The sequence below is a fragment of the Quercus suber genome, unplaced genomic scaffold (assembly GCF_002906115.3).
Source record: "Quercus suber isolate HL8 unplaced genomic scaffold, Cork oak 2.0 scaffold_54, whole genome shotgun sequence".
In the NCBI taxonomy this organism is placed as follows: Eukaryota; Viridiplantae; Streptophyta; class Magnoliopsida; order Fagales; family Fagaceae; genus Quercus; species Quercus suber.
In genome coordinates this window covers 121,753-135,506 of record NW_027069519.1, presented here as the reverse complement: position 1 = coordinate 135,506, position 13,754 = coordinate 121,753, and the positions used below count along the sequence as shown (strand labels likewise).

Below are 13,754 nucleotides of genomic sequence, written 5' to 3'. Positions count from 1 at the left end.
ATGTGTATTGATGGACCTACCTTTGGTGTTGCTAGGTCCTAATTCTACTAATCTGTTGTGATTCAAGGGAGGTTGATTTCTTTTATTTTTGCAAATAAGAGGTAAGTGTAGTTTACTAATTTTGGGAGTTTTCCCAAAACATTGTTGATTATTAAACTATTTTATATAAAAGAAATATGTTGACATTCTATATATAAATTGATATTTTATGAATGTTTGATGTGCACATTGATTATTCGTTTTATGAAAAACTTGTGGGACAACCTAAATTTATTTAAACTTGTATGTGTGAATATATCTATATATTTTTTAGAATTATGAATGGATTATTTTTGTGAGCATATTGAATATGTTTTGAAAACCTATGACAAGTCATGATTAAAAGTTTAGTATTATATTTAGTCCTTAGTAAGGGACAATCATACTGCAGCTAGTCCTTAACAAGGGACGGTCCCAAAAAAGGGGATAGTGCACATTTGATAGCTCCTTAACAAGGGAGTATACTATTGAGGATCTAAAAAGGAAGCTCCTTAGCAAGGGAGTGCACCTTTAGGTTCCAAAGGAGTCATCCTTAAGAAAATGGATGAAAATGAGGTTCTAGTCCTAAAAGGGGACAACACAACCCTGTCAACGGAGCATAAACATTGACCACGAGAAAAGTTTAGGAAATTATTTATATTATGGTATTGATATATGTATTATGATAGCTCACAATATAAAGATATTTCTTTATGTGAAATATTTGATGACAAAATATTTATGAGTTACAAGTATGAGGTTCTAGTCCTAAAAGGGGACAACACAACCCTGTTAATGGAGCATAAACATTGACCACGAGAAAAGTTTAGGAAATTGTTTATATGATGGTATTGATATATGTATTATGATAGCTCACAATATAAAGATATTTCTTTATGTGAAATATTTGATGACAAAATATTTATGAGTTACAAGTTATGAATTTGTTGAAAGAATTATTTATTTGAAAGGTTTGTTCCCACACCCTAATGTTAGTGAATTCCACTTATTGAGTTATCTCACTCCCCTTTATTTCCCCTTACAGATACATTACAGGGATTATTAGAGTAGAGATTCTTGGAAGACAACAATTATGAACTATTTTGTGGAACTGAAAATTTTATTATTATTTTTTTGGCATTAAACATTGTAATGGAGAATTATTTTGAGGATGTTTTATCTTTGGTGGATTAAAACTCTGACATTTGTGATGAGATTTTAGATAGCTGGATGCTTTTATTTAATATTTTTTTATGAATTATTTAGATTGAATAGACTTTTATTATTTATGATTTTGGGCGTTACATATGTAGAAGGGGATAAAATTAAATTTTAAGACATAGTTCATATCTGATATCAATTTATGCAATTGAATTTGAAAAAACGAGGCATGAATGATTTCTCATGTTTTTTCACCTTGTAAATGTTTCAAATAAACCAAGCCTATATATATTGAATTATAGCCAAGATTTATTAGTTGATCAACAAATAAAAATGAGTTCTAGTCCGATGAAACCTTATTTAAGATCAGCTTGAAAAATCAAATTTGTTAATTGAAGTATATGCAATACTGTTAGGCACCTCAAAACGGATTTTGATCCTCTCCATTTCTCTTTGAAATGGAGAATATCCAATCCATGGACAGGATGTATTTGAAATAAATCAATGGTGTAAGATGTGCCACATCAATTAAAATCTAAAACACCTGACTCTAGAAAACTTAACTGTGGTTAATTGTTCAGCTAAACCTCAGCAAACCCATCTGATCTAAATATTTCAAAATCTCAATTTCTCGTTGCTGCCACAATAACCAACATGCCAAGCCACTGTTATTGCGTTGGCCACGTCTCACACCAGCCCAACATTGCCGAACCCATTGCCCAGTTAGTTTTCTCTCTCTGTCTCTTATTTCTTATTGATAAGCTCTGTTTGGTTGCTTGGAAAAAGAATGAAAATAAATTATTATACGGCTATTTTTTTATTGATTTCTTCATGCTGATTTTGATCTCTTCCCCCCCCCCCTTTTTTTTTGGTTTTGAGCTTGGGGATTGATTGAAATTTATAAGAAATTGTCTAATTGAAAAGGAAGAGCTAGGAGAAATGAAGTGGTGTACAAATGAGAAGAAAGTGGCTGATTGAATCTTGGTGAGAAGCTGTATTTGCGAGTTAATTCGGAACATAGTAAGATACATTTTAAACCATTTTTTATTCTTTATCAGGAAAACTAATTTAACTAAAGGATATGATTATGTTAGAGAATTTATTAAAGTGGACAACAGGCCTAAGAATCTCCATAATATATATGTTGTTTTTTTTTTTTTTTTTTGTTGGTTTTGCACCTTGGCGTGCTTGAATCATACATTTACATTGTATCATATCCCCTAGCTAAGTAGTGCTTGAATTTTAAATGGCCTTTGGGTTGATATGTCAAAATTCTTGTGTGAAGGGGTTTAAAGCATTGAACATTTGGCTTACTGCATATAAAAGCATATATATTTATCATCAAAATATATCTATTATTAAATGGCTTTTGAATGTAGTTTCTTGTCTTGCTTTGGAGTCTAATGAGTGGATGAACATTATTCTATTCTCTCTTTGAATTCATGTTCTTTTGAAACAGAAGTGTTTGGAATTTTGTTTCGCTTCTTACCTAGTTTCCTTTCCACTAGAAGGTATATTTAAAAGGAGATAGCGCTTTTGTTCTTATTTTGGTCCATTTCATGGCTAAGTATGTGGACCACTTTCAGTTTGTCATGGTGTATTTGCATTATGCGTAGAACTTTTAATTTGATGGTATGGATTATTAAGGAATTTTATTGTTTTTTTCATTTTCTGATGTACATAATGCATATGATTTTTATTTTTATAGAAGATGAGTTGAAGACTTCAAGTAGCCTAGCAACCCAACTGTAAAAAGGTTTGAAGAGAAGGGTATAAGTGTTATTCATGAAGTCAAGTGCAAGCTTTGTTATGCAAAGTTTCATGTACCAAATTTTGCTCGTTATCAAGAAAAGATTTTGAAAGGTTTTGAAGTATTCCATGCCTCGTTGAAGACAATGTATCTTGAACTAAGCAACTTTAAAATTCAATTTTAGTAAAGATTCACATTTGATATATTCTAGCTTATAGGACAACTTGGAGTCTTGGACTATTATTTGCACATTTTGTATCAATTTTTTGGATAGTTTTTGTAGTTGAATTTTGAAGATACTCAAATATGTTGGTTTTCATATGAACATATTTTTAGCAGTACTTGTGTATAACAGTGCTGATGCACTTTTACATTAACATTCTAAGCTATTAAATCACCCTTTTACATTAATATTCAAAGCTCTTAAATCATTGTAACTGGTGCATACTTGTGTATAACATATTTTCCTATTTTTGTGTTGTTTTAAAGAAACCATAAACCAAAGGAATATGTATCATTCGCATCACTATGAATTCATAAGGCATCATCAACAATAAAGTAAATTGCTTCAAGTTGAATACTTGATGGTTCGTTACATTCAAAATTTGATCCAAAAAAGAAAAAATTTTATTAAAATGTACATTTTGATTACAAAGGCCATAATAACAAGAGTTCTATTGAAATAAACACTTTGATAACAATGTCAGCCACTTCCACATTTGGCGTGTCTCTTGCTTCTTGACCATACATTCTCTCCACAGTCTGCAATTTTCAATCTTAGTTTGATCACTTTAACTTGTCCTGTGCTATACAGCTTGCCCTAGTATGAAGTCTCTTCATTATTAAGTTTTTTGTACCAAAGCTCTAGAATCCCAGGTTTCTCAACATATGAAATGCAATCGCCTAGAGTACCTTGCACTTTGAAAGTCTTTCCCCTCATGTTACAGATGATTCAAAATAATGCAGGAAAGTATACCAAGCAGGGAATGACGAAACCTACAAGCAATATCCAACAAATGCCAATCATTAATATTGTAAACTTCTCTATTTTCCAACAGGTTTAACTATTATGATTTAAGTAAAACATTAAGCTTGTATTTTGATGAATACTCGCAACCAATATTATGTTTTTCGTGCGATTGGGGAGAGGGGAAAGAAGAATAAAAATAATTAACAACTGATTAAAAACCAAAAATTGAACATTCACAGTATCATACATTTAGTCTATGCATCCTCAAGCCAATGTGATTGACCTTACAATAACAGACAAGGCTGTAAGCTTTTTATAAGGTGAATTAGTGCACTCATGCATGCTTACCAAATAAAAATTGTCAAAATTTTTCCCCTAAGTCCTCCCCAAAAGAATAGTAAAGTTTGCAAACAACTAACCAAAAAATTAAGATAATTTAATAAATTAGAAGATGAGGCACAACAAAGGGAAGAGAGTTTACCCTAGCTTACAAAAAATAACTCTAGCTTTTCAAAAATAACATTTCATGTTTTTANAATGCAGGAAAGTATACCAAGCAGGGAATGACGAAACCTACAAGCAATATCCAACAAATGCCAATCATTAATATTGTAAACTTCTCTATTTTCCAACAGGTTTAACTATTATGATTTAAGTAAAACATTAAGCTTGTATTTTGATGAATACTCGCAACCAATATTATGTTTTTCGTGCGATTGGGGAGAGGGGAAAGAAGAATAAAAATAATTAACAACTGATTAAAAACCAAAAATTGAACATTCACAGTATCATACATTTAGTCTATGCATCCTCAAGCCAATGTGATTGACCTTACAATAACAGACAAGGCTGTAAGCTTTTTATAAGGTGAATTAGTGCACTCATGCATGCTTACCAAATAAAAATTGTCAAAATTTTTCCCCTAAGTCCTCCCCAAAAGAATAGTAAAGTTTGCAAACAACTAACCAAAAAATTAAGATAATTTAATAAATTAGAAGATGAGGCACAACAAAGGGAAGAGAGTTTACCCTAGCTTACAAAAAATAACTCTAGCTTACAAAAAATAACTCATGCTTTTCTTATATGTTATCATTTACATGTCTTTTTTCTTCAACTTTTGCAAATTATAAAGATTTTTTTCATTTTCCAATGATTAATTCTATTTCTTCTCATGCCCTTCCAGTACTAGCTTTGCTTATTGTTTTCCTTTTTCAGATTTTTCATCTTAGTCTCAAGAAACTTGGGTGTGGTATCAAAACAACCCAAAAATATCATACCTTTTAGAACAAATTCAGATCAAAACAACCCATAAACCCCATAAAGCTGAAACACCCACCAGCAGTTTTGTTTTATCCCAAAGCTCAACCCACATAGAATAGAAACCAAACTCAGCATGAAGAAATCAATAAAAAAATAGCAGTATACTAATTTATTTTTCTTTGTTTTCCAAGCAACCAAACAGAGCTTATAAATAAGAAATCAGAGAGAGAAAACTTACTAGGCTGGGTTCAGCGATTTTGGGCTAGTGTGAGACGTGGCCAATAAAACAACTGTGGCTTGGCATGTTCGTGATTGTGGCAGTGGCGACGACAAGGTTGAGAGAAAGCAAAGCATGGTGATGGAGGAGAGAGATTAAGATTTTGATATATTCAGATAAGATAGGTTTGCTTAGTTAACTCAATGTTTAACAACAGTTGAATTTTCCCATAGTCAAGTGCTTTAGATTTTAATTGATGTGGCACTTTTTACACCCTTGATTTATTTTAGATGCATCCTGTCCATGAAATGGACACTCTCCATTTCAAAGAGAAATGGAGAGGATCTAGATCCCTTTAAAACTAGGCTTAAGTGCCATTCAGGAGAAATTGTTTCCCACTCGACACTTTCTTTTAAAAAGGCTTTCAAGCTTCAGGCCTATCATGACTTTTCCAAATAAGCTCTAACAATTCACCCATTATTCAAGCAAGATAAAAAGAATCCCGGTTCAAATATCCAACCAATATCCAGCAGTTTGCCTATCATGCAAAACATCAATTGCTAATGAAAGAACATGATCGGTTTCTTCATCAATTTCAAACTATGCCCAAATTAGGGCCACTAGCTCAATGGTTCTCAAAGCATATGTCCTTATTAGGGGCATTGTCCAAATGATAGTGTCTCCATTTACATTGATTATAAAAGAAATTCACCTAACAAGCTAGGGGTGTTCGCCCAAATGATCGTCTTTGATTTACATTGTTCCTATAAAACACTCCCCTAACAAAGAAATTGCAATAAAAGAAAAAGATGTTATTGTTCCTACCCACTGAAATGGGAAACGATTATTTTCATCTCCCTTACCATTTTGCTTCTTGAACAACCCAGATATCTCTGTATAATAATTATCAACACCCAAGGGCGGAGCCACATTGTCCCTTGCAGGGGCCGTGGCCCCTGCAAAAAAAAAAAAAAAAAAAAATTCCATTAGACTATGTAAGAAAATTGATTGGCCCTCCCAATGTTTGACATTCGGCCCCCCATATCTCCTCTATTCTCCCTTTAGTTTTAGGCCTCTATTCTCCCAGTTTAAAGCCTTTAGTTTTAGGCTTCTACTCTCACAGCTTTAGTTTTAGGCCTCTATTCTCCCAGCTAAAAGCCTTTAGTTTTAGGCCTCTACTTTCTCAACTTTAGTTTTAGGCCTCTTATACTCCAAATAAAACAAAAAGCTAACCCATTTACATTTAAATACTCAAAATCCAAATACAAAAACAATAAAATTTCACTTTCTCCCTCTCAAAAACCCACCCACGGAATCCCTATTCTCTTTACTTCTTTTTTTTTTTTTTTTTTTGATACACTTTCACTTCCCACTGGTACCGCCTACCAGCCCCAAAACTCAGCATCAGTCCTCCAGTCCGAAAAAAAAAAAAAAAAAATTCCTAACCAATTTTTTCTTTCTTCTTGCTTTCTAAAACAAATCACTTAGAATATTTTATTGTCAAATTTCAGGATTTGGAACTTGGTGACTGCCTAATGAGTTTTCTTCTCTTATTTAAGCACTAGACCTTCATCTCTTTAGACTATTTTTACTGCTCTGCTCAGCCCTCCTCTCAAACTCAGTCCTCACGATCCAAAAAAAAAAAAAAAAAAAACGACCATTATTTTCTTTCTTCTTACTTTCTTAAAATAAATCATTTAGAGCAGGGGCGTAGCCAGCGAATAAGTTTTCAGTTTCCGCTTCATCTCTTTTTAGTGTTTTTTTTTTTCTCAACTATCTACACTTATATTTACATGCTCTTTAATTTTTCATAGATTTTTATAGAAATATATGGTTGAAGGCATGGGCATGGGGAGGTTGTTTGTGATGAGTCTTGAAGGGAAGATAAAGTTTGCACTTTGTGAAGATAAAGTTTCTTAGGTAAATTTTTTTTTTTTCATTTATTAACTATTTTTGATTAGTTAGATATCATGTGACAGTGGGTGTTGTTAAATTGTTTGATTTATATTGTGCACTTGTGTGTTTAATTTTTGCTTTTGTTTAAGGGGTTATTCTTAATTAAAAAAAAAATTTAAATATAGGAAAATTTGAATAATAGGAATGATGATGGGTTGACTATTTAAACTATAGTGGAAATTTTATTTTTTTCTTAAGTATGAATAACATCCATATAATTAAGTAAAAATTTCTAATTAAGATTTTATTTTTTAAGTTCTTTTTAAGTTAATTTTTGAGTCATATTCTTAAAGCTAAAAGAATTATGAGCAAACAAAAAACAATTGATGCATTCTTAAAAAAAAAAAAATGTTAGCAATTCAAAATTTAGGACACCTGTGGCTGTAAAAACAAATGTTGCTATAGAAATAAATGTTGAGACTTCAATGCCTGATGAACACCCCTCCAAATGTTTAAGAATTCAATCTGAATAGATAGATCGTGATCCAAGATCACGTAAACAAATATGTGAATTTCCTATCAACAAACAAAATAAAATCCGATGAGCTTTTCTCAAAAAAGATCCATATCAACCTAAATATATAGACTATCCATACAATGATGATAATCATCGTCGTCGAAAATCGGCCCCCCCATGTAAAAAATCCTGGCTACACCCCTGTCAACACCCTATCCCTACCAAACATAAAAGAATATTTTCAGAATGACTTCTCAATCTTGTAATCTACACACATTTAGCTTTAAAACAACCACTCATCTCTATTCTTAAAATCAATCCTTTGACAGATTCAAGCAGAATTTCTGCAAATAACATATTTGTATTTAAGTACAACCAAATTCCAATGACAGGCTGCTTAGGCCTATCGCTGAAACTGTTGGAAAAATAGCATGGAGTGAATAAGAAATTGATGTTTTCTATGTTCACTTAGATGTTATTAAAGCGGTAAAAATCTTGAATCCCACATAGGAAAGGAAATATATAATATATGAGTTTATTTGTTGGGCTTTTGGCATATGTGGACTGGGCCTACTTGTCCAAATAATAATTTTTTATTATTTTAATTTTTGAGTCAGTTAGTCTATGCACATCTGTTATTACAAAAACAGAGTGTCTGTTTAGTAACGTATATTAATTCATAGTCCATTCAAAAAAACTACTTTTTCAGAAAACTCTACTAGTGAGAATATTTTTGTGCATTCATTTTGTGACAAAGAGAGAGAAAGAGACATTAAGTAGTTCACAGAGCATGACCTTGTGTGCTTACTAGAAGGCAAATGTCCGTGAGTCTTAAAGCACCACAGTGATTGTGTGGAGGGCGAAATCTGCTTTAAGGAGATTGTATCAAACACAAGACTTGATCTGAATCATTCTTCCTTCATGCATTTGGTCTGTGAGTTTTTAATTTATTTGTAGATTTCTTCTTATATATATTCAATATTTTTTTTATTGCTTTTGCCTATTACATCTATTTGTGTTATTGCTTATTCTTAGATCTACGTATTGTTCCTTTTGCTTTATCACAAAAGTAAATTATTGAAATATATCCAACAGAAACTTGTTCATAACAATGAAACAGCCATAAGTTAAAACAGAATACTTCATCCCACCTTTGTACAATCAACAAGAAATCGCAGACCCATGATCCTGGCAATTTGATTGCTAGGCATCATGCAAATATGATGACTTCCCCCCATAGCTCCTCAAACAGACACAGTGGCTGTTTTGGCTGGAGTCTTAACTGGGGGCTCTTCCTTGAAGCCTAACATCTTATTTAATGCCCCAATATAGGCCTTATCACAAAAGTAATTTATTGAAATATATCCAACAGAAATTTGTTCAAAACAATGAAGCAGCCATAAGTTAAAACAGAATACTTCATCCCACCTTTGTACAATCAACAAGAAATCACAGACCCCTGATCCTGGCAATTTGATTGCTAGGCATCATGCAAATATGATGACTTCCCCCCATAGCTCCTCAAATAGACACAGTGGTTGTTTTGGCTGGAGTCTTAACTGGGGGCTCTTCCTTGAAGCCTAACATCTTATTTAATGCCCCAATATAGGCCTTGACACTAGAAACAACGATATCCCTTTCTGCACCGTTTCCACTGGCACAAAAACAAGGCAGATTTTATGTTCTATGAATCTGGACTTTAAAGAATCAAATATGCCAACTAAAAAGAAAAACAATATATATGGTTGGGATAATGTTATATGTAATTTTAAGCAATGTTATATCATTCAAATATTTTTTTGACATCTGCCGTTGGATTATGTTTTCTATTTATAACATCCATAATTGCAAAATTTCAAAATGATCATAAATCAATAACTATCTCAACTATAAAAATATGCATAAATATGAGTTTATGGATTGAATAGTAAACAACATTTAATTGAAACAAAATTTGGCATTGGCATTAAAAATATAAAGAACATGTAATCTAATGATAGGATTTTCAAACTATCAATTTAAAATTTTATTAGGAGGTGCAATATTACTTAAAGTTATGCCAAGAGTAACTTAATCCACACGCGCGCACACACAGATATATATATATATATATATAATATGCCATACCTAAATGTCCGATGTACTGTTTCTCCAGTATAGGCATGAATAGATGTGTGACTGTTTTCCCCACGTATTAGAACACGGGTGGCAGCAATTGCATCAATGCCTTCTGTGACTAACCTCATGAAGTACTCAAGAAGGGTTACAGGTTCCTGAGTACAAGGGATAAAGTAGAATCCTTAACAACACAACTCATGCCAGATTATTGAGAACAACCTCAGCAAAGATAAAATTTACAATATGAAAATTGATCAGCATCATAAGATACTCAAGTTTCTTCTATACAAACAGTTTTCTACGTAAGGAGAGAAGTCCAATTTTAAGCTTTTGTCACTTGTATATCCCTTGACCATTTTGGTTTATAAATTGCTAACAAATCAAGATTCAAAATATATTCCTCAAAATGATTTCTCTTTGAGCTTCCTTATCTTAACTAGCATCAATCCCATGTATACCACAAACTTGTCAAAGCAGGAACCTGGATCTATATGAGAGTATAAGGGTCGATTTTGATGAGCCTCTTTTATTGGTTTATTTAATTTGTATTAAAAAAATACAGCTGTACCTAGATAAAAGTGAGGCTTTGAAAAAATAGTACCTAGTCAAATAAACAAAATAAGCTGAAACTGACCCCAAGACAATCAACTATTTGAATACCATAAATTTAGGTTCTTCAGGAGAAAGATCATCATTGGATTCTTAATTCTTAATCCTATTGTTTCCCCCTGCACCCATACTACAGGCTAGAGAGATGAAACCCCATGTAAGTGCTGTCTATGAGTCCTCACATAATTATAAATAATTAAAATAAACTTATGGATAATATGAATTTATTAACTTTCATCTCAAACCTTCACAATGAGATCAACAGCCTTGTAAGCTGAATCTACTGGCCCTGTTCCAACAGAACAAGCAACATGCTCTGTTCCATCAACATCAATGAGTTTAACCGTTGCTGTAGAAAGTCCCAGAGTTCCACAAGTAACCTGTGTATAATGTTTGATGGAAGAATTACACGCAGGTACCATGAGCCCAACTCGTCAGCTTTTGCTCTGGCTGACGGGTCCTCTATGACATGCTAGGCGCGAAGGAATGCATGCTAACTAGGTTAAAAAGAAAACCGACGGGCTGAAGTCCCCTAGGCTGCTGAACAAAGCATAAAGGCTGACGGTAACTTAGCTGAAGGGAAGTACAGGCTGACGGCTGAAAGGCTGACGGTTCCATAAAGAACATAACTTGGTCATCACGCATGGGTCTTAGGGAAATTACTTGTATTCCACGCCCAGTATCAGAGTCCTATAAGGAAAGGATTCCGAAACAGAATCTTCAAGCATATGAATCAAAAAAAAAAAAAAAAAAAAAATGCACACAACTCACAAATAGAGATGCAGAACTACAATATATTAGTAATAGACTATCAAGAATAGAAATAAAGCAACTAATCCATTCTAAAAATATACATGCCAATAACACAGTATCATTCAGTTCAAAATTAGAGTAAAAAAGGAAAAGAATAGCAGTGCAGAAACTGATTCAATTTTCATATTTACACCAGAAAAAAATTTAGAAATACACAGGAAATCAATGAAAAAATAAATAAAATACACTTCCAAACATTGACATTATGGCATATAATTATTCTGAAGGGAAGGCAGAAGAGAGGAATTCCATGTCGTCCTTGATAATTTGTAAATTCTTGGACTTCATTAAAAACATGATCACTTCCTCATTAAATTCCAGCATAAAGGCCAACTTGATCAGCTAGGAGAGTGCACCAATATGATTGCTGTTCTCCCCCAACACACCCCTGGATATTGCTTCAGAAAAACATGTAGCATGTTCATTGAAAATCTTATATCCAGTAGACCAGTCCAATTTCTGTGCAAAAAACTTTGAAGCCTTTCTATCCCAGTGAATAATTTGGCTTAATCTTGCATTCATGATCTCCTCTGAAGAAAGTAATAAACTGTAGTTTACTGTGATCGGTTCAACTGTCTCAAGGAAAGCAATATTCAGAAGCCCTTGGATAGTTTCATGCCTCCTTTATGCTTCCATTTTAATCACAGGATTTGCTAGAAAACCAAGGATGTATAAATTGACTTTGATATTTCTTAAAAATTGAGAGATTGGGGATGTGAATTGATATGGGAGAATAAATGATAGCAGGCCATGAGCTTAACCCGTCAGCCGAAGTTTGGGCTGACGGGTCAATCACGGGTAACGGACAATCGTGCTGACAGGACCCGAATAAACTAGGGTTGAAGGCTCCGGTTCTAACCGACGGTTATTCAGAGTTCCGTGGTGACGCCAACTTGACTGAAGGGAAGAAAGAAGGCTGACGGTCTGAAGGCCGACGACTCTGTTGAGGCTAAGACTTGGCCACCACGCATGGGAAGTTGCTTGTGATCCACGCCTAGTATCAGAGTCCTATAAGGAAAGGATTCCGCAATCTACGCGCATAAGGATTCCTATAAGGAAAAGACTTCGGCTCCAAGGAAGAGAGGTCCACCCTTTACTACTATAAAAACCCCAATACCCTTATAGGCCGAGGTACGCATAATTAACCCCTCTCTAGCACTCTAGAGTTGAAAGAAGTTCTAACTTGACCTTCGGAGGGTATTTGGCCGGCACCACACCGGTGCCCTCTGTTAGGTCTTTTCTTTTTTTGTGTAGGTGTCGTTTTGAGCATACAAGTATCGCTCAACTCACTGGTGAGATTTTCGGCATCATCAGTTGGCGCCGTTTGTGGGGAATCGTTTCTTTGACGTAATTAAGCCACTTTATCGTTTCCCGAACTAAAGGATTGCATGGTACTCACTCGCTCAATGGCAACTACTAATGAAGTACAAGGAGAGGAACCACCCACGACTGCCCTCGAGAGACAAGTTCAGACTCTCGGTGCCGCCATGGAGCGTCTCACCAAACGGAACCTCGACTTGGAAGAACAGCTGCGCCAGAAGGAGGCAGCCCCAAATGACCAACCAGAAGACCAAGGAAGAAAGAGGCCCAGAACAGGAGATCGAAGAGACGAGAAGCGTTCCAAGCCTCCGGGAGGGAGATTCACAAGCTTCACCCCGCTGACCGCCCCAATAGATCAAGTCCTAATGCAAATTAAGGACGAAGGGGCGTTGACCTTCCCTAGAAAACTGAAGGGGGATCCTAACAGGCGCTCCAGAGACAAGTACTGCCGCTTTCACCGAGACCACGGCCATGATACAGCCGACTGTTACGATTTGAAGCAGCAAATTGAGGCACTTATAAGGCAAGGGAAATTACAGAAATTCGTAAGCAAAGAAAGAGCGGATCCAGCGGATCCAGCACCTCCAGAACATCCTCCCCGACGGGACAACGACCGACCAAGACCCCCCGTTGGTGACATACGAATGATTGTAGGAGGGATCGCTACCAGGCCGTCCAAAAAGGCTCGAAAGACGTACCTTCGGATGGTCCAAAATGTTCAGCTGACGGGTCCACTGCAAAATGTGGCCCGAAGGGAGAACCCCGTTATCGAGTTCTAAGAAGAAGACGCACGACGCCTACGCCACCCGCACGACGACGCGCTTGTTGTCAGCTTACGGGTAGGGGACTACAACTTGCATCGAGTGTTGGTCGACAATGGCAGCTCGGCAGACATCTTGTACTACCCAGCATACCAGCAGATGAAAATCAGCAGGGAACAGCTGATTCCAACAAACGCCCCACTTGTTGGTTTTGGAGGTGCAAAGGTGTTTCCGCTGGGCGCGGTTACGTTGACTGTGACAGCCGGCGACTATCCCCAGCAAATCACAAAGGACGTGACGTTCCTCGTGGTTGACCATTCGTCCGCCTATAACGCTATCCTAGG

At 35.1% G+C, this 13,754-nt stretch overlaps 1 protein-coding gene and 2 long non-coding RNA genes across 3 annotated transcripts; 1 reads left to right on the top strand and 2 right to left on the bottom strand.

Annotated features, from left to right (window-relative positions):
• Window positions 1-1,759: 1,759 nt before the first annotated feature.
• Window positions 1,760-3,426, top strand: LOC136066983 (uncharacterized). The gene is made up of 3 exons (XR_010628505.1): window positions 1,760-1,901; window positions 2,059-2,199; window positions 2,888-3,426. It is a non-coding gene; the product is annotated as an uncharacterized LOC136066983 (long non-coding RNA).
• Window positions 3,427-3,533: 107 nt separating this feature from the next.
• On the bottom strand, window positions 3,534-5,731 carry LOC112004160 (uncharacterized). Its single transcript, XR_010628504.1, has 2 exons — window positions 5,398-5,731; window positions 3,534-3,925 (listed from the first exon to the last, which is right to left on the bottom strand). It is a non-coding gene; the product is annotated as an uncharacterized LOC112004160 (long non-coding RNA).
• A 3,427-nt stretch (window positions 5,732-9,158) lies between these two features.
• Window positions 9,159-10,938, bottom strand: LOC112004168 (2-isopropylmalate synthase B). Its single transcript, XM_065772146.1, has 3 exons — window positions 10,762-10,938; window positions 9,917-10,062; window positions 9,159-9,443 (listed from the first exon to the last, which is right to left on the bottom strand). Exons 1-3 carry the CDS (start codon window positions 10,936-10,938, stop codon window positions 9,311-9,313), a joined length of 456 nt encoding a protein of 151 aa, XP_065628218.1. The 3' UTR covers window positions 9,159-9,310.
• Window positions 10,939-13,754: the final 2,816 nt, after the last annotated feature.

Coding starts and splice junctions, on each gene's coding strand:
- LOC112004168 (XM_065772146.1), bottom strand. CDS start 10,938: ATGGTACCTGCGTGTAATTCTTCCATCAAACATTATACACAGGTTACT. Junction 10,063..10,761: donor CTGTTGATCTCATTGTGAAG/GTTTGAGATGAA, acceptor CCTTGTACTCAG/GAACCTGTAACCCTTCTTGA. Junction 9,444..9,916: donor ACAGTACATCGGACATTTAG/GTATGGCATATT, acceptor TTTTTGTGCCAG/TGGAAACGGTGCAGAAAGGG.